The sequence below is a fragment of the Rosa chinensis genome, chromosome 6 (assembly GCF_002994745.2).
Source record: "Rosa chinensis cultivar Old Blush chromosome 6, RchiOBHm-V2, whole genome shotgun sequence".
NCBI classification, from domain to species: Eukaryota; Viridiplantae; Streptophyta; class Magnoliopsida; order Rosales; family Rosaceae; genus Rosa; species Rosa chinensis.
The window spans coordinates 54,364,826-54,391,655 of NC_037093.1; the positions used below are offsets into that span (position 1 = coordinate 54,364,826).

General features: G+C 37.6%; 1 protein-coding gene and 1 long non-coding RNA gene across 3 annotated transcripts; both read left to right on the forward strand.

Moving 5' to 3' along the window:
* The first annotated feature begins 1,964 nt into the window (after window positions 1–1,964).
* Window positions 1,965–4,424, forward strand: LOC112170400 (aluminum-activated malate transporter 13). The gene is made up of 6 exons (XM_024307666.2): window positions 1,965–2,315; window positions 2,409–2,555; window positions 2,731–3,003; window positions 3,105–3,223; window positions 3,684–3,827; window positions 3,921–4,424. The coding sequence occupies exons 1-6, from the start codon at window positions 2,030–2,032 to the stop codon at window positions 4,242–4,244; spliced, it is 1,293 nt and encodes a 430-aa protein (XP_024163434.1). The 5' UTR covers window positions 1,965–2,029; the 3' UTR covers window positions 4,245–4,424.
* Window positions 4,425–4,705: 281 nt separating this feature from the next.
* Window positions 4,706–6,673, forward strand: LOC121049887. 2 transcript variants are annotated; one of them, XR_005801518.1, is made up of 5 exons: window positions 4,723–4,790; window positions 5,302–5,389; window positions 5,671–5,748; window positions 5,959–6,120; window positions 6,282–6,673. It is a non-coding gene; the product is annotated as an uncharacterized LOC121049887 (long non-coding RNA). The 2 variants fall into 2 exon arrangements; XR_005801519.1 differs by lacking the exon at window positions 5,302–5,389 and having other exon boundaries at window positions 4,706–4,790.
* The last annotated feature ends 20,157 nt before the right edge of the window (window positions 6,674–26,830 follow it).

Sequence of the window (26,830 nt, forward strand, 5' to 3'; positions counted from 1 at the left end):
TTTTGAAATAAATAATAACTGAGAATACAAAATACTTAATCTGTGAGTCAACTTTTAGACCTCTGGCTTACAAAAGGAAAATTAATGTCACTACATCAAATTATATTAAGCTGTTTCAATGCAAGTATGAGTCTCAATTTACGTCTAAAATATCAATTATATTTCTAATTTTTTTGTTTTTAAGTACAGTTCAACATCAGTTTGAAGTACATTTTTAGTTGTTTTATAAATTTTATCCTAAATTTTTGTATAGTTTATTATCTATGTATTTATTGATTTTTCTTTTCAATCCTATAAGAAATTTAATAATTGACTTGTTAATCTCACTTCCCTTCTTGCTAATTGGTGTAATTATTTTAGGGCTAGTTTGAGATTGCTGTGATTTTTAAATAAAACTTCAGCTATGAATTAAAACAGTTTCGTGTTTGGTAAATAATATTTTTAAAAGTGTTGTCAGTACATAAAACAACTACAAGCGTATTTTTATCCACAACAGCTTCTAAAAGCAATATATAGGCTGCTAAAATCTGCTGTCAGTGACCTGTAACTTTCAATTAAAACTGCTTTTTATTTATTTACCAAACACATTAAAATATAAAATTTTGAACAAAAAACTGATTTTTTTAAAAGCGAAACAATTCCAAACGAGACATTACCATGCTTAAACTAAAATATTGCCACTCCAGTAAGTAACAAAGCATAACACATATCATTATATCTATATATGTAAAGTCCATTAATTTTCCACTCTAAAAAAAATTCCATTAATTTTTGAAAGAAGTGGCCAACTTGATCACGTAAGGAGATCCAAGAAAATTGTTTATCGCCTATAAAAATGGGATAAAAGATGTTTACCAAATAAATAGCACAGAAGAAATTAAAGACAAAGGAAAGTGGCACCTGTCAATGTAACATCTGCACCATATCTTAATAAAGTGGGAGTAACTTGGGTCTATATATCATCACTACGATTATGATTATCTCAGTGTTTCATGTCCATGTATATGGTATTTCATATTGTTATCACATGTAGAAACTAATGATTGGATTATTTCCTAATCCTGAGCAGTAGATGTTGGTTCTAACCTAATTCCTACATACAAGTATTTCAGCACCCAAGAAAAGGCTTAGTTTGGTTCATACTTGTATATTATCCACCATATATACGACAAGAATTAATGGTTATGGAGCAGACGTATTTGCATCCAACTCTAGCACAAATATGAGTATGTATTTAGGTTTCACATCATTTCTGGTGGAGGTGGGCATGTTGTGTCCGTCCCATACAAGTTTTGGCCCCGATGATATGTACAGGTGAAGATGGAACATAAGGGGAACTACCATGTCTTGGTAATCAACCTCGCATCACATGACACCAGGCAACTATGCATGATGTATGTGAGTTGTGACCACTAACACGCTACATATATCTCATAAGCTACTAATTAAGAAACCTTGGTGAAACTTGGGGTACTCGTGTGGGGGATGATCCTTTTTCATTATCATTTTAATTTCATTCAATTTGTTAAATCAATTTAGATGATTAAATACACTACTTTTTAAAGAATAGACAATTTTAGTTATTCAGTTACATGCATATGATGAAAGGAAAAAATGATTCCGCTAAAAGTGTTATGGTGTATCTCTTTTCTAACTCTCTTAAATTGTTGCGAAAAGACAATTGTGCATCACATAAATTAATGACCTTGCACGGTCCACTCGATTACCGAGTTACCTAAATCCAAATACATGAACACCCTACCTGAGAGATGAACCTAGCTATATGTTGTTTTCATGCATACCTAGCTAGACAGGGCATTGTCTTAGGATTAATGAAGGAAAGGACCTAAGCTAGCTAGTTGTCCACTTAGGACTTTGAATAAAAAGAATTATGACTATCTAATTCCTGTCTGTCTCTCACTGTTCATGGAAGTAACGTGTATATATATCACAATTCCTCATTCCAAAATTCTCAACTCAAGAAACTGAAAGTCGTATTGAGTAACAAGCACTTCTGGTAGTACTAATTATGGGTTCGACCGTGATATCAATTCCAGATGGAGAGCTTTCTCTTCCTCTTCCCAGCATTAAGAAAGAGAAGGAGAGACCAAACAAGCTTTCAATTATTTTCTCCTATCTTGGAGAGCTACAAAAGAACAGGCAGAAAATGAGAAAGCTGATTCACAGCATCAAGGTTGGGATTGCACTGGTTTTGGTTTCACTACTCTATCTGCTCGACCCTCTCTATGAACAAGTCGGAGAAAATGCCATGTGGGCTATAATGACCGTCGTCGTCATCTTCGAGTTCTTTGCAGGTATAATCCGGTTTCAAGTTCTGATTCATTTTTAGTTCAAGTTAATTTTTTGTACGTTAATTAACATATGTTTGGGTAACATTAATTTTTCAGGTGCTACACTTAGCAAGGGCATAAACCGAGGATTGGGAACCATCTTAGGAGGTGGGCTTGGCTGCTCAGCTGCAACTTTAGCTCAAGAAGTTACTGGCATGGGCGAGGCCAGCACCATAATCATTGGTTCTGCTGTATTTGTCATCGGTAAGATAATGTTACTACATATTTAGCTCAATATGCTTTTAGTACTCGCCCCCAAAGAATTTGGAACTTCTACTTTCATGACGTGGCGTGCATTACAGATTTTAAATGGTTGATGACGAAAGTGTGTGATTAATGTGATCATATTTTTATAAACAGTATATCTCATGGTTTTCAGGTGCAGCTGGGACATACACTAGATTACAGCCGAGCATCAAGAAGAGATACGACTATGCAGCAATGATATTCATACTCACCTTCAATCTGGTGGTTGTTTCGGGTTTACGTGCCGAGGAGGTGTTGAAATTGGCTCGTGAGCGGCTTTCAACCATCGGAATGGGTTTCGCCGTCTGCATCATCATAAGCTTACTCGTCTTCCCCACATGGGCCAGTGATGAGCTTCATGACTCTTTATCCAGTAAATTCCAAGCCCTTGCAAAAGCTATTGAAGGTAATTAAGTTAAATAGCTAGGAAGAGAAACTATATTTTCACTAAAGTCGATATGTATAATTGAACCATCTAACTCAACTTCTTATTCGTCCTATGTATAGAATGCCTTGAAGATTACTTCAGATTAAATAGTGAAAAGGATAACCAGCCTGGCCAACCGAGTTCCAGTTCCGGTAGTTGCAAATCGGTGTTGCACTCGAAGTCTAAAGATGAGTCGCTGGTATATACTATCTCCTCTTGTCACTGGTATATGCGAGAAATATTACACCGAGACAGTCTTTACTGGAAAATGTCAGAAACCTTCGAAGGATCATCTTTAATTATCAGTCATATCAAAAACAGTTTGGCCATTTTAATATAGACAAATACCAGACAACTGGATGAACTGAAACAATCAAATGGCAAAGCGATTTTCAATTTACTGGTTTTTTGTGGTGATTAACCTTAAAAAAAATGACCTATGATATAAGCCGATCATTAAAATGCAAGTATATATCTAAAAAACTTAATCACATTTGTCTCATTTGATGTTAACCTTACATAATGTATGATAAACAATCTGCTATATTTTAACATAAAGTTTCAGAAGCACTACCTTGGTTATATAACCAAAAAAGTGAGTTGTATCGGTGTTTACTGTTTGGTACGGTACTAATGTTGTAATATGTATTGTATGACAGGCAAATTTTGCGAAGTGGGAACCATGGCACGGGAAATTTGGTCTTCACTACCCATGGAACAAATACCTACAGGTTGGAGAGCAGCTAAGAGACCTCGCCACCATTGTCCTTTCCCTCAAAGCCTGTCTTCAATCTCCTAGACAGGTACATTACACATACTATTTATCCCATAATTTGCTGTCACTTAAGTTGCTTCAACAAAAGCTTATGACTAACTCCTTGTTTTGGAATGGTTAGCCGTCGTCAAGTGTGAGAGAGTCGATCAAAGAGCCTAGCAAAGCTGTAGGGTTGTCACTCGCATTGACCCTGCGAGAGCTCGGAGAGAGCGTTACGAAGATGAGAAGAAGCCAACAAGAAGCTGTGATCATGCCCAAGTTGAAGTCAATGAGAGTAGAGCTGAACTCCATCATTTCTTCTTCCAAGTTTGGACCACTAGAGAATGTTGATGAACTTGCTATTTCAAGCTTTGTCTTCCTGTTGATGGAAACTGTGGAAAAAGTTGAAGAATTGGTAAAGGAGGTTGAAGAACTTGGAGAACTCGCTGATTTTGGTACCAAATAACTGTCTATATACAGTGTATATACAGACATGGCATGGTCTTCTTAACTAGCTATGAGTACTATGAGCATATGGTATTATGCTGTACATAATAACCATTTGCCAATTTTGGCCTGGAACTACATGTATGTATGACACCAAATGATGCGACTTGGTAGTAACCATGTAACTGATCGATGATCATATATATGAGAAATAAGGTTGTTTTTTTTTTTTTCCTTGCAATTCCTCTTTGTAAGCACTACAACAAAACTGAGCAACAGCCACACTTTGGTTGCCCACGATTTAAACAACTGTGGGGTAATTCTCTATTAACATTGACTTTAGTCCCGCCAGTGCCTAGGATGGTGGTGAAGGCAATTGTTTATTAATTTTTATCTTATCTAGTCACAATTATTGTCGAACGTGGCAACCTTCATATTTAAAAATGATGTTTTTTTCGACAAAGATTTAAAAATGATGGGATGGAGGATTATATAGTGTGAAGGCCGACAGTATGCCCATATTGTGAAGACCGACAAGCCAAGCTGGAGCTTGAAGTTCTTAAAGGTTCCGAACTTCAGATCTATCCCTCTTTGCTACGAGTGCATGATATCTTTCCCTCCTTCTCTATCTTTCTTGCTCTCCTCAGACTCATAATGATTCAAGATCTTTTTTTTTTTTTGGTTACAGTAATGATTCAAGATCTTTCCCATTCTGCATTTCAGTTTTTGGTCCTGTGCTTATCTATAAAGTTTAGAAATTGTCTTTCCATGTATTTGATTTTACATTTTAGATTCTGGGTCAGATTGAATTAACCCAATTTAGTTCAGAAAAAAAAAGAAGGTTTGGTAATCCCTGTAAAAACTAACAAGTAATTGCTCAATCTATCTTTTTTTCCTGTGAACTCTGATCTGGTTTTCAAATCTTGGTTTGAATTTGTGTTTTAAGTATTGTAATTTCAATTCCTTACCTCTGAAATTTAAGGAGGATCATCCTCATATAAATTGTGTTTTCTGAATGAAGCATTATTTTTACTTTAGCGTCATGACTGATTAATGGTTGTTCCTGGTTATTTCAGAGTTTAGCCTCATAATTGTTCTATGATCTAAATGCATGGGAATCCTAATCGGTGAACCTTGCTAAGATGATGTAACAGTAACATTCGGGTATGCTTATTGATTATAAGAGTCCAGAAATAAACTTGTTTCTTAAAGTTCATGTCAAATTCAATTACCTTGAACTTTGACTTGTGTGGAAATACTTGTATCTATGCATGACAAACTAGCACTTGATGCTTGTCTGCCTTTACATGACAGTTATCACCTAAATGAGAATGCTTAATATGATTACCTTATCATTTCCACTATAAAGATTGATTAATGGTCCTAACACATATAAAAAACCTCTGATTTTCAACTTGTTGATTTCATTTGTTTACTACTGCTAGGTGATGGAAGCTCTTTAATTTGGACATGCTAATGGATGGAAAATATCTTGATACCTATATTGTGATTCAAACCATGAGGTAAAACTTGTTGACAATTTTCTTTAAATTTCTATGTGGTTTGATTAACCTTCATAGATGCAATGCATATTTACAAGCAAACTATTATGTGTATCAAGTTATCTACTGAGATTATGTGTTTAGTCAATTCTTTTTTGGTGACTTGGCTTTCAACATACATCAATCTATTTTTCTGTTTAAGTTTTTTTCACTGCTGTCCTATCAATTCAGATGCTATTTGAACTGTGATGATATTGATCGTGGTGTGCAAACCCCTGATGACTATCTGAAGTTAGGGAAGCTTCCTGCACCAGAACTCATAACATAAATGTGATATGGAGTTGTGGAGTTGCTAAGATGATGTATCTCATAACATAAATGTGATATGTAGTGGTATGTTTCCCTCATCTTTACATGCTTTAAAGTGGTCCTTTTAAGTTTAAATATGTTAACCACAAATTATAAACTACATACTCATTGCTTTGCACTATGGTGCTAGTGGTTTGCTGTGCTAGTTATTTTTAGCAACTGATTACCCGTGATTGATCCTACAGATGTGAAAATGTTCGTTGGGCTTTGCCGCTAAATTTGGCTCAGCAAGTGTAGTTGTTCTAGGATATCAAGGAGTTCTGACCTCCTTTCTCTCAAAAAAAAGGATATCAAGAAGGCACTATTAATTAAGACAATTGCAGATAAGGTTGCAGCATAAAAGAGGCAAAGCTTGTAGACAAAATATTCCTAGGTTCTGTATGCATTATTATGTGGTTGCTTGAAGTTGGCAATTGATTATCATGTTTTACAGTTTTGATCCTTGGTACCTTAATTATTAGTGAAATGCACTTGTTTCTTTCATATGTAGAGAAATCTGAAGTTGTAATTGAATGGTTTCTGGAATTTTATAATTAAATATTTTGGAATGATTAATTTTATGCATCTTTTTATCTAATAAATTTTTTTAAAATTGCAAATAGAGATAGTGACGGTTTGTATTAATGGTGGGTATTAAACCCAATAAAATATTGTTAGAATAGTTTAGAATTGGCACACATAATTGTGGGTCCCCTCATAGTCATACCCACGAAAGCGTTGGAATGTGGCACATTTGAAGGATGGCAACGGCTCCACAGCGCACTGACATTTTTAAATGTGGCTCTGGGCATTGGACACGAATATATGTCTCTTGCTTGTCGTTTTCTGTATAAAGCCAGGAACATGGTACGTGGCTGTAGCTTATAATTGTTGTGGTGAAGTGAAATACATATGGAGAATTAGACAATATATAATTAATAGTTCTAATCTTACCATTCCTAGTTTAGTAGCAGTGGAGGTAATGGCTGTTATTAAAGCTATTGAGCTAGTTTGGGTAAGGGACTGGAAACATATATGGCTAGAGGTTGACTCTTTCCCTAGTTCTAAATTTTCTGCCTGATTTGGTGCCTTGGCAGCTTTCTATTGAGTGGGGCAATTGCTTATACAACATTTCTTTGATGCAATTCCGATCTTCAATATCTTTCCGGAAGGGAATCAAGTTGCAGATGCATTGGCTAATTATGGTTTGAGTTTTAGTGAACTGATTTGGTTGGATCCAGCTTCTTTTTTTTTATTCATAAATATCTTCAGACAAACCATTTGGGTATGCCGAATTTTCGTTTTCGATAGTTTGGTTTTTCTATAGCTTATTTTTGTTTTGTATGGGAGGTTTTGGTTTTTTGGTCCCCTGTTTTGTATTTTTTTTGGATTAAATTCTGCTTATTACCTTGTATTTTTAAGGGTTCATCAGTTCAGTCGCTGCACTTCTAATTTAATCAGAAAAGTCATTGCACTATCCAATTTCATCAAATCGATCTAATCCGTCACTATTCCATCAATTTTCGCTGTTAAAATGCTGATGTGGGACATTCTCACAAGGAAAATTCTCAAACTACCCATCGCTAGGCAGCCGCTGATGTGTCAGTCTTGTGAATGCAGATGGGTAGTTTGAAAATTTTCTCCGAAAATTGACAAAGTGGTGGCGGATTGGATTGATTTGATGAAATTGGAGAGTGCAAAGACTTTTCTGATTAAATTAGAAGTGCAGGGACTGAACTGATGAACCCTTGAAAGTACAGGGTAGTAAGCAGAATTTAGTCCTTTTTTTTTCTTCTTCAATGAATTTCATAGGTCTAGGTGGATTTTTGCCTTTTTAACTTTTGACTTCAAAGAAAAAAAAAACAACAACAACGCTCTGGTGATTGAGGGACACAAAGCATCTCTACACAACCTTGAAAAGACTATCACACTCAAAAACTAGCTGTAGATCCCTCTTTGTATTAATAATAAATAGTATACATACTAAACAAGTGAGATAACCATCAAAGGATGATTAATTGTTTCTCTTGCTGTGAAAAATTGATTAATTATCAACTGGTGATTCGATGTACAAGCTCTTTCTCTTCCTCTCTTTACTCCAAATCGGTGATTCGATCATTTCTTGTAGCTTGAACTCTGTTTTCTTGTCTCACGGCGATAGTGTCCCTTACCACTGTAACGTCCTTCACTGCGGTACGCCAAAATTTTCTCCTTTTCAAGTTCAACTGCATCTCCAAAAAAAGTTCAACTACATCTCCAATGCTTATTCGAATTCGATTGCAACCTTTGACTTCTCATTTAGCCTCTGCTCAGAGGCTTGGAGGGAACTCATCAGCTCATCCACTGTCAGGGCACTGAGATCTCGTGACTCCTCTATTGATGTGATTTTGTTTTTGAACCACTATCAAAGTCCAAAGAACTTTCTCCATGACTTGGAGATCCTCTATAACCTCCCTATTGGCTCTCATCTGATTCACAGTTGTCAAGGTGCATGAAAAGTACTCTGAGATGCTCTCTCTTCTCTCCATATGAAGAAGCTCAAATAGCTGCTGTCAAAGTCCAAAAAACTTTCTCCACTTCTTGGAGATCCTCTATAACCTTCCTATTGGCTCTCATCTGATTCACAATTGTCAAGGTGCATGAAAAGTACTCTGAGATGCTCTCTTTTCTCTCCATCTGAAGAAGCTCAAATAGTCGCTGTCAAAGTCCAAAGAACTAATGCCACGACTTGGAGATCCTCTATAACCTCCCTATTGGCTCTCATCTGATTCACAATTGTCAAGGTGCATGAGAAGTACTCTGAGATGCTATTTCTTCTCTCCATCTGAAGAAGATCAAATAGCCGCTGCAAAGTCTGGAGGTGAACCTTTTTCACCTTATCTTGCCCCACATAGTTGTTAATGAGACAATCTCGATCAGGCCTCTTTGCGGTAGCAGCATGTGCAATCTTCTCATAAATTTCAGAATCGATAGCTCCATAGATATACATTAGCGCTCTGTTATCTTTCTTTCAGTTTTTGATTAACTCCTCTCTCTAGTTCTGTTTTGAGATTTGCATCTCCCGGATTTTGAATCTATTGATTACAACCTAAATGTATTCCATCAATTTGAAGAAAAGCTTCATCAGGGCTCTTCAATGTTGAAAGTTGCCCTTTTCATCAAATTTACCGACTAGGCACTGGAGAACTCGACTCTGTTGGCCATCCTTGAACCACCAGCAATTCTTTACTCCTTTAAGCTCTGATACCAGATGTAGAAACTGATCAAGAATAATAACACCAAGTTACTACAATATGTTTAGACCAAAGTACGTAGATGGAAACACAATAATGACTCGCACCAAATACTAACTAACCCAGAGAAAAAATAGGGAAATCTGAGGAAGATTCTCAATGACTAGATTTAATTTCCATATAAGGAATTCATTAGGCTTAATTAGGCTTAACCTTTGGGATTGCAATTTGCATAAAATTGTTGCAAACATAGTGTATACACACACATGTATACATAATTACATATTCATGTGTTCTACCTAGGTCCTAGGTCATTAAATTCCTTCTTTTTTTTATCCGAAAAATAAAGTTTGTATTAGATGACCCAAAAGATCCACCACAATACAATAGGCCCTGCAAATAAGGTACTTAGGCCTAACAGAAGATAACAAAAGCCTCTAAGAGACTTAACCCAAAAACAAGTTGGGAGCCCATAATTGAAATAAACAAACCCTAGAGAAAATGCTATCAGCCACCAATAGGAAAACGTCTCCATCCTCTGAACTCTATTGTCGCCTCATCCATGTCCTTGCTTGAAGAGAAATAGCTGCCATAACACCATCTTGCTTCCTTCTACACTAGTTGGGACACACAGAGGGCTCAAGAACGCCCATGAAACACCAAATAACTTAGCAGAGTGTGGTTGCAAGAGCAATCGAGCCACTCGCTTTTGAGGAACGAAAAATCCGCCAACGGGCGTAAGTTCGTTTAAAGATGGTGGAGAACGAAGCAAATCCGGAAGCAATAGTGATCAATTCCATCCAAGAGGATATAGACTGCAGATCTGAGTTGTAGAGGAAGAGATCTGGTGACAAGGGAGCATCTTGGGTTGCATGTGCAGAGAATGGAAGAGGTGGAGATGTGGTGAGGGTGAAGAGGATGAGAGTCATTCTCAATCAATGAGAGCCCATGATCGAGGGCAGTATGGTTTGTGAAGATAGTGGGGTAGATAGGTGAGGTAGATGAAGAAGAGAGAGGAACGGGAAAATGGGTCTTATGAATAGAGGATGTGTGCAAGGGATGGAGGAAGTGGAAGGGGTACACGGGTTGGTGGTGGTGCTGGTGGGGTTGGGGTAGGGAGACTCTCAAAATAATGGGTGTGTTGGAGAAAATTTCTAGAGAGAAGGTATACCCTCTCTCTCTAGAAACTTTATGAAAAAATTCAGATAGTCTAGCTTCCTGAATAAGTTCCTTGGTGAAAGATGCGCATGTACACTCATATGATAAATCGCACACACACACACACACACACACACACACACACATATATATATGAACTTAGGTGTATGTTTGTTTTCATGCATGTCTTAGGGTTGAACTGCTAATTTGTCCACAACTTTAGGGCTCTGCATAGGACTATCTAATTTCCCATTTATCGTCTTTTGTGTATCTATATACATAAGAATTTTCCTCACTCAGAATTTCTCAACTCAACGTTGGGTTGAGTTGAACAAGTATTCTTGGTGAGTTGGTGATACAAATTATAGGTCGACTGTGACATTATTATTAGGGGAAATTACTGGTTACTCCCTGTACTTTTAGGGAGTCGACAGTTCAGTCCCTGCTATCCTAATTTCGACAAGTTACTCCTCAGACTTTCAAATCTCACACAATTTGGTCCAAAATGACTATTTTGCCCCTCCCTTCCTCTTTTTGTGTTTTTATTTTTCTCTCCTCTCCCCTCCTTTCTTCTAAAATTCATAATTAATTCATACAAACTCCGATTTTTGCGTTCCATATATGTACGAGATCGTATCGATGAGCTCTACAAATTTTATGAAGGAAGTTTTTTCAAATTTTGTATGTATAAACAGTCAATTTTCACGACCCCCCAACCACAAAATAACACACACACACACTCTCTCTCATTATGCACATTTCAACCCAAGAAATATCAAATATTTGAATTATGAATATTGAGACTATTTCATAAGTAGTTGTACGAGAAATTCGGTTTCGTATCAATTTTAGTTTCGAAATGAACGTTATTTAGGGGGGGTCGTGAAAATTGACTTTTTATACATACAAAATTTGAAAAAACTTTCTTCATAAAAATTGTAGAGATCATCGATACGATCTCGTACATATATGGAACGCAAATATCGGAGTTCGTATGAATTAATTATGAATTTTAGAAGAAAGGAGATTTTCGAAATGAACGTTATTTAGGGGGGGTCGTGAAAATTGACTTTTTATACATACAAAATTTGGAAAAACTTTCTTCATAAAAATTGTAGAGATCCTCGATACGATCTCGTACATATATGGAACGCAAATATCGGAGTTCGTATGAATTAATTATGAATTTTAGAAGAAAGGAGATTTTCGAAACGAACGTTATTTAGGGGGTAGTGAAAATGACTTTTTATACGTACAAAATTTGGAACAACTTTCTTCATAAAAGTTGTAGAGCTCGTTGATACAATCTTGTGCATATATGGAACGCAAAAATCAGAGTTTGTATGAATTAATTATGAATTTTAGAAAAAAGTGGATTTTCGAAACGAATGTTATTTGGAGCGGTCGTGAAAATTGACTTTTTATACATACAAAATTTGAAAAAACTTTCTTCATAAAAGTTGTGGAGCTCATCGATACGATCTCGTACATATATGGAACGCAAATATCGGAGTTCGTATGAATTAATTATGAATTTTAGAAGAAAGGAGGGGAGAGGAGAGAAAAATAAAAAACAAAAAGAGGAAGGGAGGGGCAAAATAGTCATTTTGGACCAAATTGTGTGAGATTTGAAAGTCTGAGGAGTAACTTGTCGAAATTAGGATAGCATGGACTGAACTGTCGACTCCCTAAAAGTACAGGGAGTGACCAGTAATTTCCCCTTATTATTATTATATACATTTACTAAAACAGATCGCCTGCCGTTTATCTGCTTGAGCCGAGCCTTCTTGAAAAGACAGAATAGCCCTTATATATATTTTTTAAATTACAACTTGCCATTCGCCCATCGACAACAAGAGCTTGAGTTTTTTCCCGTCTCTCTTCCCTCTCCTCCAGTATGCAAATATTGGGTCTGATGGTGAGAGGATCTGGTTTCACAAACTGCCCTCTCAGCGCCATTTTAAGCCTAAGTGCTCCCGCCGCTTCTGCTACTAAGCAACCATCTTCTTTCTATTTGTCTTTCTTGCTCTCCAACTTGCTATCATTACAACAAAGGAGTTTTGAATTCGTAATACGTACCCACTCGATTTCACAACCCAAAGTAGAAATTGAGTTCTTCTGAGGTAAATTAGTATGATTCAATTGGTGTTAATGTTCTATTCACTATTCAAACAATTTAGCCCAGCTATTCTGCACTACTTGCAACCTAATTTGAATCTAAGTTTGTTTCAAAGGAATTTTTTTTTTGTATTTTCTAAGGAATTTAGGGCCTTCCACTCCCAACTCAAAATAAAAGAAAAGGGAATCCTATCAATTTTCCGTAGAAGGTCCACAAACGTGTTCGGACTTAGGATTAATAATTTCAATTTTTATGACTATTATCTACACAATAGACTTTAGTGATTAGGAAAAATGATTGATTTTCTGTGATGGGTGACTTGATGCATAAACTCTCGCAAGCGTACGAATCGTGTCAAGACAGGGAAGTATTAAGCCCAAAATTATTGTACCACGGGGATTAGTGGTTAACCCACAATCCTTGGGTAGTCGGAATTGAAGACACTTAGCATGCAAAAGAAGAACAAAATAAACAAAAATTCTACTTTAAGGCACTAAGCCTTAGCAATGCTCGGCTTTGGTTCTCACCAAAGCTTAATAAAAACTAATAGCCTAGTGATGATTATTTACAATGAGTCGGAGTTTCAATATTTTGAAAGAGGGATTTTAGATTAACAAAATGTAATGAAATGTAAAGCAATTAATAAAAATGCAAAGAAATTAATAAAAGTATAACCAAATAGATGGGAATGTCAGGTGCTAGGGAGGTTTCTTCACCAAATCTCATGTGTCAGAAGCTAATCCAATGTAGATGAAAATCTCCTACTTTGGTGGTAGTCGTATCCAAGGCGGTTCAAGGCTCAAGGACTGAAATTCCCTTTCATGGTATTGCTACTCCGGTTCAAGGGTCATCGGAACTCACTTGACATGAATTAGAGCCGGTTCAAGGGTCACTAATTCACATCAAGAGGCCTAGAGATCGAGGAATTAGACTACTAAGTGACCCGCCCGCACAATCAAGCAACATGTGTAAATCACCATGCTTATAACCCCTCGGATACGAAATTGAGGGTTTCTAGCTTAGGAATTAGAGGGAGTCAAGCCTCTAACTCCGTTTTAGACATGCTCAAAATACAAACTCTAAAGTTGACTAGACTCCTAGACATGCATTTCAACCCAACAATAATTAATATGAGCATCCATCATATGAAAATTGCATTATTACATTAAATTAAACATCTTTTACACAAAATTTAGACTATGGCACACAAGTGACACAACCCTAGCCCCAAACAAGGAAATTACTCACAACCCATAATCATAGACATCAAAATTACAAAATTCAAATTCAAATACAAAAGAGAAGAGAAGTGAAAGAGAAACACAAATAGCTAAAAAGCTAGCATGACTAGTCTTGATTTACAACTCTCACAATAATTACCTAAGTCTTGAATCTTGTAGAGATTGAAGCTTTTGATGAATCCTTAAATCCTTTGGGTGAGTAATCCTTCAAAATCCTAAAATAAAACTAAAGAAAATATGTAAAATGGAGGTGGAGGGTGGAGAAGAGGGCAGCTCTTTTGGTGATACGCGGCGTTGTGTATCTAGATTAGAGAAAATAATGTACGTGGGTCTCTCCTCTAATTATATATATCCCTCGGTGGTGTAGGTGAGCAAAGTACAAGAGAAGAGCTGCTAGTGCCACGTGTTCAACAAAAGAAGGATGAGTAAATAAGATGGTGGCATGTGGAGAGAAGAGCTCGTGATGAGCTGCTACTGGGAATGGTCAATTAAGTATGGCATATTTTCTGCCACGTGTCAAAAGGATAATTAAGCAACGGGTGATTAACCCATCTTTCCTTGCATGCTGCACATTTTGTGCTTAATTAACCAATTAAGTTTAATTGCATAATTAATCAATTAACTTATATAATTGCATGCTTAATTAAGATTTCACAATTTCATCATTTTGCTAAAAACTCCGAATTGCTCCATTTCGTGTCATTTTCTTTTGGTTTTCGCAATTCCGCTTCTTTCCTACACAATAAACAAAAATGGAACTACATAATAATTGACTTGAGGTTAGCTTAATTATAGTGTTTTAGATATAATTACATGCATAGAAATGCGTGTAATCACACCCCACACTTGAACTTTGCTTGTCTTAAAACAAACTAAATGAAATATAATCTAAAAATCTAATAACTCACAAACATAAGTAAAATGCGGTATTAGCCTTTCCAACCATAACTCTCGGAGAATTAATTATGTGTATGACCATAAAGTTGACAAAACATAACATAGGACTTATGAATTTCTATGGCAATTAAGATGCATATGTGAGATACTCAAGTATATGCATGTGTTGACCATGTGTCAAATCAATCCACCATAATCAAATAGGCATATAGAAGACCCGACATAACCCACTAAACTCACATAGGTTCACTTAATATTACCGCTAGCTATATGTGTTTCACTCAAAGCAATTCCACAACACGCGCTGCCATATGCTTGCTTTTCAATCTCATCTCCGCTACAGTTCACAACATTCAAGATCAATAGGTCTTTTATTTGGTTGTAATAAGGCTAAGGGCAAGTGGTTAAGAGAAATGAATGATAAGGAAATATAAAGTCCATAGAAGCCCGTGAAGCTACTCTCTCTTGTAGAGATATGACTTTTGCTTTCAAATGCTAACTCACTCACTCTATTCTCAATGTACAACTCACACTGCACTATACTATAAACAAAAATAATACTAGCTATTTTTTTTTTCGAACTTTCTTTTCTAAACACACACTCACCCCCACACTTATTCTTTTATAACCTCACACTTTTGACTTTTTCTTTCTTTTGAAACACTTAAACATAAAGTCATTATCTCGAATCGCTTCACCAACTACAATGGAATGGTAGGATAAAAGTGTATAGGTTAGGCAGGAATTTGTGGTGTGAATGAACAAAAAGGCTAAAAATATAAATAGACTCAAAATGACAATCTAGTGGTAAATGTCTTTGGGCACATGCTTCTTTGGCCATGGTGGTAATTAACCCTAATGCCTCAATCTTTTCCATCCTGTTGTAAGCTAACAAGTAGCCTCGAGAGGTCTCAAGCAAGTTTTATATACGCAATGTCATGAAATTGTACACACATGAAAAAGAAAGTGAATGAATGATGCATACACTATAGATATAAGCACAAAAGCTCACAAATAAGGCATGCAAGTTAATCAAATCATCTATATGCTTCTCTAATTATGATGAACTAACCTAACCATAGGCTATGTGCACACATAAAGTCAAGCATAGGTCACATATACACTTAATCACAAAACAAATTCAAAAACCTAGATCATGCTTAATCTATCCACAATCATAACAAGTTAAGTTCATGGCTTGTCATTAATTAGGGTTGGAAAAATGCATTAACCACTAAAATCTAATTACAAAAAGCTAAATCTAAAAGTGAATTTTTTTTTTGAGTGAAGAAAATAGGGCACCCGAGCCCTCACCCCTACACTTAAAATCAACATTGTCCTCAATGTTGTTAAGTGAGCTCAAAAGCTAAATCTATGTTGGATTTAGGCATGAGAGTGAAATCCGGGCGTAGGCACAAGAAGTAAGTATGAAAGTAAATATCTAAATGTGAAGAAAAATGATGGAAACCCCTTTATCAACCTTCCATTGCTCACGACCTTCGCAAAAGAATAATACGAGACACCAACCTCCTTAAAATATGTTCCATAATAGCTCTAGGTGCTCATGTGAAGATCGACTCCAATAAGAAATATATAGTGTCCAAAGAGCAATGCGTCAAAAATAGCCCATCAAATAATATAGACAAAGGTCATCCATTAGATCATAGGCTTTGCCACCTCCAACACACCTCGAGAATGTCCATAGATTACTCTCCAGAGATGAAATAAAATGGAAAGAAGTCCAACCAACCCGAGTGAACAAAACTAGTGAGTGCAGAAAACTTCAAGCAATGACCTTTCTGTCTTCAAGTGCCCATATCTCATACTCAGAAAGAGATAAGTAAGTGACACTACCTGGAATAGAAAGTAGACTCAAAGAGCTTTCTATCCATATCAAGTGATCCACTTGTCTTCAATTGAGATGAAAAATATAGCTGGTCAAATTTGCCAGCTTGTAATGAAGTCTGCTGCTGACCCTCAGTCACCAAAACTGCAATATCTGAAACTCCAGAGGTTCAATGAGAGTGAGACCAACTGACAATGAAAGTAGACTCATGATGATACCTTATTAAAATTTCACTGTAAAATGAGGTCTGAGTCAAAAATCATTGGCCTCCAAACTCACTGATCTGTTCCGCAGTTTCCGTTGTGCTTTGCTTCTATTCTCTGTAACTTGAAAACCTACATCTGGGTCTAGGAAAGTTCAAATTAAAAAATTTTGTACCAGCATACATAGGCCATGTGAAGATACATCTCTAAATAATTTTAGCTCCAAATTGCTTGATATGTAGAGGGTGTAGCTTCACAAAGTCATCGTATAGAAGATGTCTCTGTTTTGACCTCCATGCATTGACCATTGAATAACTGAACTTCCAACAACTTAAAGAGGCTAATTTTTTTTTAGTATATAGTTGACACACAGGGAAATATCTCCACAACGTTTCAGCAGAAAATAGCATGTATATTGGAAGCTATAGTCGCTCGAAATCAACTGAATGTTCTGGACAGAAACTGCTCACTACCACAATCTTTCTTGCCTCACATTCCAACTCCGAACACCTCCTGTAGATACCTCTCACTATGCATGGAGGATTTGCTACATCACCAAGCATAAGTAACACTCTCTTTAGGACACCCACAAGCAATGGTGAGGCCCAACCGAGGCATGCATCTTGTAGCCCTATGTTCAAGCTACGCCATGGTATCCGGAAGTGGCAAATACGTCGCCGGGAAGCCACATTCCCGGCCTTGCCAAGGTGCCCTCACAACATAGCTTTTTAGACTAGAAATGGTGGTTGCTTGTCCCACATCGAAAACCATGTAGAGGAGAAGCATTCCTTCACCTATAAAAGGAATGCCTCCTCCCACAACTCAATTCATTCCATATCCATCCCATTACATACTTTGTAATCCCCTTGGGCCGCAAGGCCCAAACACACATAGTATAATATTCAAGTGGACGTAGTCTCCCGCTAAGGCGGAGACGAACCACTATACTTCTCGTGTGTCTCTCTTTCTCTATTTATCGTTAATTAGACCCCTCGGTCACAAACGTTAACATTAGTGCCGTCTGTGGAAAGCCAACACAAAGGCTTCATCACCTACCACGAACTTGAACAAGTAAGCGTTGAGCCAACACTCGGTCAACATCAAATCAGGGCTGGTCAAAGCCCATCAGGGCCGGTCAATGCTTGGTCAACGCCGAGCATGGCTGGTCAACTCCGGTCAACGCCCATCAGGGCTTGGTCAACGCTGATTAGTGTTGGTCAGCAAAGTCAACATTGACCTACTAAAAAAAAAAAAAAATTTTGCTGGTGCAAATTCTCTCTTGACATCCAGAGATCTGCTTAGGCCACCCTCCTTCTTCTTTGTTGCATCAGGCCGCCGGCAGCAGCTCTTTCAAGACCCACTAGCGCTCAGCGGCCAGCTGAGCATCTTCCCCCAGCAAGTCTCTGCCGCCAGCGAGCCCTTCCGCCAGCTCTTCAGCGCGACTGTGCCGCTGCCCATGCTCCGCTGCGCAAGCTCAGCGGAACCATTAGCCATTCAACCATCCAAGGTAGGTCAAAGCAACATGTTTCTCCTCTAGCCTTCGCTAGCATCCTCTGCCGAAAACCGACCTCTGGCAGACCAGCTCTCCTCTGGAAACCCCCGCCCAACAAGACACCGCCGGGCCTTTCAACTTCGCCACGTCTGACAGCAGCTTCCTCCAGGGAAGCACCTGCTGAGCACCAGTGGCCTCCTTGCTGCCATCTTCCGCCACACTGTACACCGCTATTTTCAACCGCTACCAAGCCAAGCCTTCGCTAATCACCGTCAGTGGCATATTCTTTTGCTAGCCACATCCGCCGGCAAAAGGTTCGCCTGCCACAACCGCTGACCAAGCCCCTGCGGCGTTCCAGAACTCTGATAGCCTGCCATCCGCTAGCCAAAACTCCTCCGCTGGCTACAACCAACCGCTAGCCAACCTTAGCGGCCACACCAGTACGCCGCCGGCCAGAAGGGATCGAACCTGCAACTTTATCTAGGCATGGGATCAGCGGTCACCTTCTTTGTCGACACCCAGCAGCTCGCTGCCTGCTACATCAGGCCGTTTCAATTTTCATTATGTCTTACGGCCCTATGCATCGAGCTTCTATCAATGGTCAAAATGATCAATAAGCTAAGCCTTTCTTCTCTGATCCTTATATATCAGCACCACATGCTTCAGCTTTTTGAATAATTTGGGAGACACCTGCCTGCGTGCACTCCACACACATATATATCTCTTTATGTATGGGTCACTTGTGCCTTTTCCATCAATTATGAACACATGCACCTTTATTGTTGAGCTAATTATCAAATGAAGAAACATGTCAGAACTTCTTGCCCTAATTATGCATGTGGCAGAAGCACATAAATTATGCATATATATATATAGTTGTGGTCCAACTTGACTAAACAGGACATGCCCACAAACGAACTAGCTAGGGACGTCAACCAGGCATATGTGGCTGGGTCCAAAATTTCACACTGATATGCATGCAGAGCATATCCACGTTCAATTAAATTGCCAATTTTATCAAACTTTATCCTAGCGCCCACATATGTGCACTATGCTATCGCCCAATCTAGTACAATGCTTCTTTGACATTTCACTATCACTTTCAAATCCATACTAAACACACACAATCAAACATGCCATTTGTTGTCGACTATATTTTTGCATATACACTTCGCTTAAAATTTTATCAAAGTACATATGCAAAATATACATGCAAAATACTAGTGTTGATTTTACAGACTCATGTACTAATCACCTATTTTGTTTCAAGAGGACATAATCACCGATCACCTCTCCAATTAACGAAATCATCATTCTTCTACTAGGATGCTTCACCGGAGCAATGATTTGGGTATTTACATCAATTTCAACTCCAACTCGCTCCAAATCGGCATAAGATAAGTCACTATATCTTATCTCTTACGCTCTTGCAATTAGAGCCTTTACCATGACTATACATGTCTCCATGACCCTTAAGCATGCCTACAAAATGTTATTAGCAACTTTACTACAAGTACATGCTACACACATACATGCTTAAATTCACTTTCATGTGATGTTCGTCTAGAAGCTTGTGATACTTACGACTTAATTAAACATGCTTGGATAAAAGACTTGCTCGGGTTACGACTCACTTGGGTATCGAGTATGGCCATGACTTGCGCTTGGGCCACGCCCCGCATGCTCGCACAGCACGTACACACTCAACTACACCTAACTTTCTCAACTACACCCAACTTGCTCGATCATGTCCAACATGCTTTACTTAAGCCCCAAGTTCACAAACGCTTCATACTATGTTACCGGGACTACTCCCACAATTTTCTTGGGACACCCATTACACTTGTCACTATCTATTGTGCATGTTATATGGCCATAAGATCCACATATACAAATACCAATATTTTACATGTTCATACACATTAATGGAATATTGAATTCTTCTACCATTTTTCGTTTGCAACAAATCGAATTCTTTTCGCGTTCCATTAATAAGAGCGGTAACCAATACAACAAAGCATTCTACATATGCGCGTTTTTTTTGTCTCATTGTGCAGGTTAGACGAGTCCCTTCTTGCTTAAGGAGTTCAGGGACTTGTAGGGGCTAGGCGCCTCTCGGACGTCACTTATGCTTGATGACTTCATGCTTATAACTCCCCAACCAAGAAGATCCTCTTACTTGGGGACTTCGGGGACTTGTAGATACCTCTCACTATGCATGGAGGATTTGCTACATCACCAAGCATAAGTAACACTCTCTTTGGGACACCCACAAGCCATGGTGAGGCCCAACCGAGGCATGCATCTTGTAGCCCTATGTTCAAGCTACGCCACGGTATCCTGAATGGCAAATACGTAGCCGGGAAGCCACCTTCCCGGCCTTGCCAAGTTGCCCTCACAACATAGCTTTTTAGACTAGAAATGGTGGTTGCTTGTCCCACATCGAAAACCATGTAAAGGAGAAGCATTCCTTCATATATAAAAGGAATGCCTCCTCCCACAACTCAATTCATTCCATATCCATCCCATTACATACTTTGTAATCCCCTTGGGCCGCAAGGCCCAAACACACATAGTACAATATTCAAGTGGACGTAGTCTCCCGCTAAGGCGGAGACGAACCACTATACTTCTCGTGTGTGTCTCTCTCTCTCTCTCTATTTATCGTTAATTAGACCCCTCGGTCACAAACGTTAACACCTCCCATCCTCCCAAAAAGATGGCTAAATAGCCTTATTGATACATAATAAACAAGAAAATTTTAAAACCACCAAGGGTTGCCTCCCTAGAAGCGCTTGTTTTTAAAAACCCCAAGCCGGTCCATAGAACGTGAACTTTGTCAAGGTTGATACTTCTCAAGTGTGACCACCCTATTGTTTGGGGCTAAGGGACTCCTTGACATGCCATAGAGGCAAGACCAAGAGCTATCCATGAATATTCCAATGGGTGACCAAAAGTGTAGCTTCTTAATCTTCCTCTTCTTCTCAATTTTTCTTCTAGGAGCCCACCTTGCATTCTCCTTCAAAATTGGTGTAGAAATGATGCTCATATGAACAATAAGTGATAGACTCTCTTGAGAGTGATGGGAAATGTTGAATGCAAGTGCTCCATTTCATTTCTAATCCATCACCTCATTGTAGAAACATTGACCACTTAATGGTGGATTGAGAGGTAAAAATACCTTAATCTCAATCTTCTCATAAAAAAAATAAGTGCTCAATGTCTTACTCTCCACCTTAGGAAGCTCATGATGGATCTCCTTGGATGTAGGAGGCAAGAAAGTCCTTGGCTCTTCAATTTCTTCATCATCACAAAGTATTAAAGGGCTATATTCCTCCATGGGAATATCAGCCTCAATGAATAAGGAATTATGGTGTATGACTTCAAGCTCCTGCATCCTCCTTAATGAACAAGGGATTATGTTGTATGACTTCAAACTCCCCATCCTCCTCAATTGATAAGCCATCATCTTCTTCGGAATCATCTTTAAATATCTCCCCTCCATTGGAAGCTTATATTTCCAATATTATACCCATTCCTCCGAAGTGTAGTCTCTAACCTCACTTGCATTGGAACTTTCATAACCAAGCTCACTATTTTGCACATCAACATGACTATTATCATCTTCAACTTGAATAAAGGGCTCTTGATCAAGATGCTCGACATGCGCTTCTTCTCTTAAATTAGGCTCTTGGTCAAAGAAAGACTCATGCTCATAAATGGTGAAAGGTTGCTCCAATGAGAATTTCGGTTGCTAGGGAGGCTCCTTCATCAAATCTCATGTGTCAGAAGCTAATCTAATGTAGATGCAAATCTCCTACTTTGGCGGTAGTCGTATCCAAGACGGTTCAAGGCTCAAAAACTGAAATTCCCTTTCATGGTATTCCTACTCCGGTTCAAGGGTCGTCAAGGGTCGTAGGAACTCACTTAATTCAAGAGGCCTAGAGATTGAGGAATTAGACTACTAAGCGACCCGCTTGCTCAATCACGCAACGGGTGTAAATCACCATGCTTATAACCTCTCGAATACGAAATTGAAGATTTCTAGCTTAGGAATTAGATGGGGTCAAGCCTCTAACTTCATCCTAGACATACTCAAAATAAACACCCTAGAGTTGACTAGCTAGGCTCGTAGACATGCATTTCAACCCAACAATAATTGATATAAGCATCCATAATATAAAATTGCATCAGTACATTAAATTAAACATCTTTTACACAAAATTTGGGTAAGGGCACACAATCCTAACCCCCAACAAAGAAATTACTCACAACCCATAATCATAGACATCAAGATTACAAAATTCAAAGAGAAAAGATTATAAAAGTGTAGGAGAAAACAAGAGTGGCCACAATTAGCTAAAAAGCTAACATGACTATCCTTGAATTAATTACCCAAGTCTTGAATCTTGTAGAAGAGAAGCATGAATTCTTCAAATTTCTAAAATAAAACTAAAGAAAATATGGAAAATGGAGGAGGAGGAAAGGATTAGCTGCCCAGTTTTGGTGGTGCGGCGCTGCTAGGTTTTTTTTTCTTTCGAAGAGAATGGAGACAGGAATATATATGAGTGGCTGTTGTGCGCTGCAAGAGAGATATAATTAAGCTTAGGGCCACATGGCACGACAATAGAGGAAGAGAGGAAGAAATCATGCCGCGCCCGATGGGAGGACGCTAACCTGAGGTGAGAATCATGGTTAATTAAACCATGCCATGCCATGTGTCAAATTGGAATTGGTTTCCAACCAATTAAACAAAACTGCACGTGCCTGCTTGCATTAATTAACCAATTAAGCTTAATTGCATAATTAATCAATTAACTTAATTGCTTAATTAAGATATCTACAATTTCGTCCTTTTGCTAAAAACTTCGAATTGCTCCATTTCATATCATTTTCTTTTGATATTTTGCTTATTTCCTACACAATAAAGAAAAATAGATTAATTACATAATAATTGACTTGAGATTACCTTAATTCTAGTGTTTTAGATACAATTACATGTACAGAAATACGTGTAATCAATGGGTGAACACCGTTAATCCTATGCCATTATTTATTTTTTCTAAGGGTAATTTAGTATTTTCCATTCTCTCTCTCTCTCTCTCTCTCTCTCTCTCTCTCTCTCCTGGTGAGTATCTCTTCCTCAATCCTCTGTTTGTTGACTTGCTCTGATTATACAAACCATCCACGACCACTCAAATCACCAAACAAACCAATCTAAGCCTACAAAATCTAGCTACTCACAAACCCTAGAATCATTGACCAGAATCGACCCAATCTGATTTTTGATTTGGGGCGGAAAGACTCGACCTTTCGTCAAGGTTTGTGGGTTTTTTGGAAATTTAAAATTTTTTGAAATCTGAATGATGTGGGTTCTGGGGTTCCGTGGTTGTGTTATTGTTTTAGATAATGGGTTTTGCCCGGTTTCGTCTAATTTTGAAATTTGGGGTTTTGGTTTTTGGTATTTGAAGGTGCTTTCTTTTGGGTTCTAATGCGTTGCAACTGGTCTTAAAGGTGATCGAAATGGGTTCCAAGGAGAACAATCAAGGTCTCATTAGGCCTGCAAATTTTGAAGGTATAGAGATAGTTGAGAACCTTTAAATAGTCTTGATGGTTCAATTTGGTTTTTGAATTCAGAGGTTAGTGAGGATAATGAAGAGGGTCATTTCATGGAGGTGGAATTCGGGTTTTCTGGAATCAGTGGAAGCGGAGAGGGTTAGGTGGTGGTGAAGCCAGAGGCCCAAAGAGTTCTTGAGGAAAAAGACAGAGATGAAGTGGCTGATGGGTGCGGCGGATCGGGGGTTCCGGCTGCGGGCTTGGAAGGGAGGGTCATGGAGATTGCGACTGCGGCGACGATCACGGCCATGGTGAAGTAGAGTATGGCGTGCCAGTGGGTGTAGTAGGAAAGAAGAAGTCGGTGGAGCTCGGCGCTGGTTGGATTGTCGGAGTTGGTGGTGAACATTGAATATTTGTTTGTTTTTTTTTTTTTCATCAATCATTGACTAACGATGGATGTAACGGCGTGTATATATTTTGGGTCGAGATTTCAAGTTCATGTATCGAAATGATTTGTTTAAAACATAATGTATCGAAGTTCGGAGTCACCCATTTGTCGGGTACTATTGTTAAAAATTTTTCTTTTTATTGCACAGTAAGCACTTTATGTTAAGTTTTGAAGAGGTTGATGAGAATTGTTTTGTCTATTTCTTTCTGGACCTGTATGTGGATTCAATATTTTTCAATTTGTTGTTGAGTTAGGGATCAATTGCAAGATTGTTTACCAATGATTTGTTCTATTTTGTACTGTATGGGTGTTTGTAATGCAAAGAATTTTTGTTTTATTGATTGTAAGTTTTGGTCTGGTTTTAAGCATTGTTTGATTCCTTGACTATACCTTTTCATATGGTTTTTCAGGTTTTGAACAAATATACTTTATAAGGAAACTGATCCTTGGAGAACCATTCATGGTATGTCTAACATATTCATACGTTTTTGACCAAGGAAGATCATTTTTGACATTTATTATTCTGTAATTCTAATTATTGAAACTTCCTTGTGTTAGAATATGTGGACTTAACATTATCTGATTTACATTAAGATAAAGCCAATCGATTTAATCCTATGGAAATAACAAGAAGTACATGAATACAACTCTAATTTTGGTTATCTATTGAGGTGTATATCTCTTAATAATAGAAGTAGGAAACTCATTAGTAATCAACCTGTATTACATCAAGTATTTGTGATAATCTCTAAGTCTCCTATCTAGATAAACATGAAGCAGTGTTGGACTCTTTATGGGATGAGTCTAACTCGTGGTTTAGGCCAATATAAATAGGAAGCAAAGTCCCTGTATTCATCACCGGTTTATAGCATATAGTTCAGCCCCATTCTGAAGCTTTTGGTGTTAACATACAGAAGGTTTTTGCTCCAGTTTGCTGCTATTCAATCCTCGTTCCAGTTGCTCAAGATGTCCAACCTAAGCCAAGCTGTTTCTGCAGGGATCCAGAGCATCATTGATCCAGGTCGAGTCCTAGTGCTACTAGGAAAACTATTCTGCAGTTTGGTGTGGATGTTGTGCAGCTGGTTTTAATTGTTCTTGATATGTTGTTGTATGAATTGATCTTGTGGTTGATGTGAATTGTTATTGCATCATGTAGTTTAACAAATGGTATCAGAGCTTAGGAATTTCATAAAACACATATCATGCGTTTTTGTTTAGAAAACCATACTGTGAAAATTATTTTCTGGAAAATAAAATATATTTTCTATTTATAGTAAAGCAGGCCTTAAGTGGTTTTTAACCCGGTTTTAGTACTAATCCAATTCATTAAGTAAAAAGGCCCAAACCCGAGTCCAGAATTAAAAATATTACCGTTAGAACATAACGGTCACTTGTGCTTTAGGGATCAGATTGAGTAGGGCTTATTGAGATTGAATTCTCAGTTCTGAGGATTTAAGACCCTCTTTTAGAAATTTTGGATTAATAGAAAGGTTAAAATTGTTGCTTGTTCTTAATTTTGCTTCCGCTAAAATAATTGGTTGCAGCGCTGTAGCAGAGGCCAAGGTATGTTCATTGAGAATCTCAGAACTTGTTTTTCGATTCTGCATATGGAAAGGGTTGTCATAATCATATTGGAATGCTTGATCATGCATATGAATGTAATCTTGCATATATGGTTGAATGCGTTACTGTGATCGTGTGATATGAAGTGTGAAATTGAGAATTATATGGTTACTGTGATGATGTGATTGAGTATTGTATGTTTATGTATGCTATGGATCTTTAGTTAACAATATGTCTCCCAAACATTAAAACCTGCAGTATTGTTATTTTCATGGCATAAATTAGTAAGTTCATACAGAAACTGAGCATATGGTTATTAATTCTAGTTTTAGGATTCTTGAAAGATTGTATTGATTATTTTACACAAAGCAAGTTTTCACTATCACTCTTCAAAGATTTTAAGTTTTATCAAAATTGGAACTTGTGTTTCTGCATTTAAAATTGCACTTATATTTTGTCTTCCAAAGAAGTAGTTCACTATGTAATTTTGAATACTGAACAGTATCATATGTAAATACAATCATCTATTGAGATACCCTGAAGCTTTTATTGTCCAAAGATATAGACTGATTCATGGAATGACAGATGTTTGTTAAATGCAGTATGATAATTAAGAACTTTAGAATGTTGAGTTTTATGCCACAAAGGTGTTACTTAATGTTATTTCAGCTATGGGGTTTTATAGAAAACTAATCATGTATCTGCATAAATTTGAAGCTCATGACTGCTTTTGAATTTTAAGCCTTCTGTTTTATTTTGGTTTTGTTATTCAAATACATGATTTTGTTTTCTGACATACACATAAAAGTTTTACTGCAGAAATCTTATTTTCTTTATTTTTCTGCGTTTTTAGGTCTAAATGTGGTCACTATAGGCCAAATTCAGTTGCTTAATGGCTGGAATTATAAGAAGTGGAGAAACCAAGTTGAATTTTATCTGTCTATAAATCAAAATATGGATCTTTGCTTGATTGAGGATCAGCCCTTAGAGCTAGACACT